This window comes from Chiroxiphia lanceolata, chromosome 9 (assembly GCF_009829145.1).
Source record: "Chiroxiphia lanceolata isolate bChiLan1 chromosome 9, bChiLan1.pri, whole genome shotgun sequence".
NCBI classification, from domain to species: Eukaryota; Metazoa; Chordata; class Aves; order Passeriformes; family Pipridae; genus Chiroxiphia; species Chiroxiphia lanceolata.
This window is the reverse complement of record NC_045645.1, coordinates 26,423,227-26,427,798: the sequence shown is the minus strand read 5'-3', so window position 1 is coordinate 26,427,798 and position 4,572 is coordinate 26,423,227. Positions and strand designations below refer to the sequence as shown.

General features: G+C 56.3%; 1 protein-coding gene across 3 annotated transcripts; it reads left to right on the top strand.

The window, feature by feature from the left end:
• The first annotated feature begins 376 nt into the window (after window positions 1–376).
• Window positions 377–4,568, top strand: LOC116790645. 3 transcript variants are annotated; one of them, XR_004358438.1, is made up of 4 exons: window positions 377–1,974; window positions 2,274–2,556; window positions 3,467–3,703; window positions 3,832–4,568. XR_004358438.1 is itself a non-coding variant. In XM_032695783.1 (3 exons), the coding sequence occupies exons 1-3, from the start codon at window positions 1,633–1,635 to the stop codon at window positions 3,618–3,620; spliced, it is 666 nt and encodes a 221-aa protein (XP_032551674.1). In that variant the 5' UTR covers window positions 377–1,632; the 3' UTR covers window positions 3,621–4,568. The 3 variants fall into 3 exon arrangements, 1 of the variants encoding a protein (XP_032551674.1); XR_004358437.1 differs by having other exon boundaries at window positions 3,467–4,568; XM_032695783.1 differs by having other exon boundaries at window positions 2,387–2,556; window positions 3,467–4,568.
• The last annotated feature ends 4 nt before the right edge of the window (window positions 4,569–4,572 follow it).

Below are 4,572 nucleotides of genomic sequence, written 5' to 3'. Positions count from 1 at the left end.
GCCCGGCCCCCGCCAACCGCCGCCGGTGCGCGCCGGGCCGCGCCCGCCCCTTCCGCCCCCGGAGCCGCCCGCCCGCCGCCGCAGCAGAGCAGCGCCCGCCGCGCCCGCACGGCCCGGCCCCCGGGGCGGGCACGGCCCCGCAGCGCCCCCGGAGCGGGGCTGGGCGAGAGCGCGGGGTGCTGTGCTCGGCCAGCCCCTGCCCCGCCGGCCCTGCCCCGCCGGCCCACGTGGTGACCAGTGACCGTGTCCTGGAGCCCGTGTCCCCGTGAGTGGCAGAGGCCGCTGCGTGCGCAGGGCCCCGTGGGTCATGTCGTAGAATCGTAGAATCACGGAGTCGTCAAGGTTGGAAGAGATCTGTAAGGTCTAACGAGCCCAACCATCAACCCAGCGCTGCCCACTGTAACCCCTAAACCACTGAGCCACATCGCCCAGCTACAGATACCTCTTAAACACCTCCAGGGATGGTGACTCCAATGTCTTACCACCCTAAGGATGAAAAATGATGACCCGCTGTGGTCCCTTCCAACCTTAACCATTCTGTGATTCTGTGCAGGGACAGGAGTTGGACTTTTGATGGGATCCTTGAAGGGCTTCTTGTGGGTCCCTTCCAGCTCAGGATATTCTATGATTCTGTGAACTGTTTTGCCAGTGGTGGTTGCTCCTCATGTCCCTGTAACATGTGCCCAGTGCCTGCCCATGACCCACTGGGTTCCTTAGTCCTTAGAATCTCCAAAGCTGGTGTGATTGCAAGCATTGCACCTGGAAGAGGGGTAGTGGCTTGGAAGTAGGTGGATAACAATGCCAGCTGGAGTATTTTCTTCCAGATAGCAATGAATTCTCTGCAGGATGTCCACTCAGTGCAACAGCCAGCGGGCATTTAGCAACTCTCGAGGGGGGGGGTGTCCCCTTTGCCACCCTCCCAAAGGTGTTGCCAGGGCCCATTGGCATCCCAAAGGCCAGGCTTCGTTTCCCCAAACATGAGAGACAGAGCATGCCCATGCACAGAGACATCTGCAAAACTCAGCGAAATTCCTGCTGGGAGCAGCCTACTTTCAGAATCTTCTTGCACTATTCATATCAATGAAGTTTATTGTTCCTGTGCAAGTCCTTTCGGTACCAAGGGCATCCACGGAAGGAGCAACACGGAAGGCAGGGGTGTGAGCCAGGCTGCTGTTTGCAGGCTTCCAGAACGTATGTTCTGGGAGCCATGGGAGAACTGGGGTGGGAGAGAGCAGGCATCCATGGCTATGAGGGGCTCTCCTGGTGCCACATTCCAGGATGAGGGCCTCACATCCCAGCAGGGTGCCCATGTCCTGGTGGGGGTCCCCGGGGGTGCCCAGGGGAGGAAGATTTCAATGTTCCCCTCCAAGGCACAGCAGTGGGAGCAGCAGGCTTCAAAAAGTGCCTACCCAGGTCCTCTCCAGCTCCTCCTCAGCCTTCATCACCTGCTGGCCGGGTGGAAAGAGCCTTTGTGACATCCCAGAGCCTTGTGCCACAGCAGCCTGTGACAACACATCGGCTACACCTGCAACAGCAACGTTCCAGTGGGGCGATCCCTCAATCCAGGTGGTCGCTGCCTGAGCTCTGCTCTGGGTGACAGCATGTTGAGGTGGTTTCCTCAATGAGACCACGATGAGGCTTCTCCTGGTGCTGTCCCTGGCCATGGTGCTCTGGAGCCTGTCTCTGCCACCCGTTGCCGCCAAGAGGGTCAGGGTCAAGACAGCCATCATTCCTAAGGGCCCAAAAAAACCATCCCTTGTCACAGGGAGCGCAGCCTCTGACCTGCCCTACCCCCTGGGCCAGCTTTGGGTCTACCTTGCCCAGGGGGACATGCCCCATCTGCTCTGCAGGAACTGGAAAATCATGGGGGTGGTTAGTGTGGCTTTTATTATACTTCGCATCTGCAGAATTGTGCGGGAACCCCAGAGTCAGGCGAGCAGTCAAGAGCAGTCACACAGGAAGAGACAGGTGCAGGTAAGCACAACAGCCTTGGCTATGAAAAACCAAAACCCAGCATGGGCAAGAGAGCCTTAGCAGGCCCCGAGGGGTCCTCTGCCTGTTCCCCAGGGACACACCAAGCCTCAGGTCTGACACTCTCTGGAAGCCCCCAGCATGACATGGAACCTGCCAGAGGTTTCCTCAGCCCAGCGTGCTGCCTGGAGCAGTCCTGTTAAGGCTGAAGTGCTCCCAGAGGAAGACAAGGCCAACAGGACCCTTCTTGGCCCCTCAAGCTCCCGTGCACTTCATTGTGCCCCTGGCTCTGTCACTTCCAGGGAAGGGAACAGGCAGCTTCACAGTCCGTGAGGACAGGCCGCCGGGCAAAACGCACCTTTAGCCATGCCCAATTTTACAAGATGATGAGGGCTGAAACCATGCTGCTGCTCAGGACCACCAGGTCTGTGCATCGCCTTTACCTGCAACAGCTCCGGCACGAGTACTACCAAAGGAAGGTAGCAGAAAGATTTCGGAAGAGCAGGACCTTCCCCAGATCCCCTGGTCCCAGCTCCAGCTAGAGCCAGTGTTTGGCCATTGGCAACAGGAACGGCAGCGGAACAGGTGAGCACTGCTGTCCATGCAGGGCAGGATCTGAGGCAGGAGAGAACAGCCACCCACGGCCATGAGGTGCCCCATGGGTACCACATTCCCAAGGAGAGGGGCTCCCATTCTGTCAGGGTGTCCATCCACATCCCCAAGACATTCCTGGCCGGTGTCTGTGTCCCACCAAGGTGCCCCGGGTGTGCCTGTGCCCCTGTAAGGTGTGTGGTGGTTGCTCCCTGTGTCCCTGTAAGGTGGCAGGGGCCAATGGGTTCTTTAGTCCTTAGAATGGGTGCTGGGGAGAGGGGGGGTGCTGCTCCAGCCCATGGTCACTGCCAGAGGCCAGCAGCAAGTTCTTCCCCACAGCAATCCTGTCCCCACCTTGGCATCAGCACATCACCCTATTCTCACCTGAGGAGAAACTGCACGGGGGAACTTGCAGGGGCAGCTGTGCTGGAAGTCCCCCTGAGGAGGGACAGGGACACGGCTCATAGCTGAGCTCAGGGACCCCAGAGAAGGGATAAAGCTGGCACCAGCTCCTCTCCCAGCCAAACGGGGAGATTTAAAGATCTTTAAAATTCACAGACTGGCTGAGGTCAGAAGGCTCCTGGCAGCTGTTTGTCCAAGCCCATGCTCAGGCGGGGTTGTCTGAAGCAGTTACTCGTGAACTTCTCCAGGTGGCTTTTACTAACTCCAAGAATAGGGACTACACACCACCTCTGGACAAGCTGTGCCAATGCTCAGTTACTCTCACAGCACTTAAGTGTTTCCTGATGTTCAGAGGGAACCCCTTCTTTTTCAGTTTGTATTCATGTCCTATTACTGGTCCTGTCTTTTCACCCTCCCTCCTGCTATTTATATACATTAATAAGATTCCCCCTCAGCCTCCTCCAGCCTGAACAATCCCTCATCTCTTAATCTTTCCTCATAGGAGAGACATTCCATCCCTTCATGACTCTTCGATGGACTCTCACCAGCAGCTCCTGTACTGGAGAGCCCAGAACTGGACACAGCCCTCAGGTGTGGCCTCATCCAAGCAGAGGGGAAGGATCACCTCCCTCAACATGCCAGCAACACTTCCCTAAAGAAGCCCAGGATACCCTTTAGCTCTCTGCTGCAGGGGCACATTGCAGGCTAACCACGACCCTCACAGCCTTTCTCTGAAGAGGTGTGTTCCAGATGGGTGGCCCCAGCACGTACTGGTGCATGTGACTGTTCTTTCCCAAGTGCAGGACTTTGCAATTCCCTTTGTTGAACATCCAAAAGTTTCTGTCAACAGATTTCTCCATCGTGCAGATCTTCAGTGAAGATGCCTGGACCTACTGTGGACCCCTGCCTACACCACTGATCACCACGCTCTTGAGACCAGCCTTTCAGCCCATTTTCCATCTACCTCTGGGCTCATCCAGCTCACACATCAACAGCTTCACTATGAGGATGTTACAGGGGACTATATCAAAAGCCTGACACAAGTCAGGGTAGACAACACACCCTGCTCTTCCCTCATCTACCAAGCCAGTCATTTCTTCTGAGGGAGTTATCATATCATTTAGGCAGGACTTCCCCTCTGTGAACCCATGCTGACATCAAGTGGTTCACCACAAAATTATTTACTCCTTTGCTAAAAGCAGCCTCACCCTTGCCTGACACCCCACTAGTGCTAATGCCACCCTGCCTGTGAGGTCTTTTGATGAAATCCACTTGACTGTCATCTCTTCAAGATACTCACTGGGAAGGGCTGAACTTGTCCCCCTCCCTGCTATCCTGAGAGCACAGAGGGGTTCCACAAAAGCACCCCCAGGCACATCTACACCAGGACTTGCTGAGAGATGGCTGGCCAGCCAAAAGCCAAAGCCACTGCCTCCAGCACCTCCTTCTTCACCAAAGCAGCAGTCTGTGCCAGCAGCTGTGCTCCAGGTTTGGCTTTGACTTGCACAACTAAGACAACGTTGGCCAAGTCTGCTTGCATACTGGGACTGCAGTCAGCAACATGCAGTACCAAACAGGACACAATAAACACCAGCATCCATTTATTCT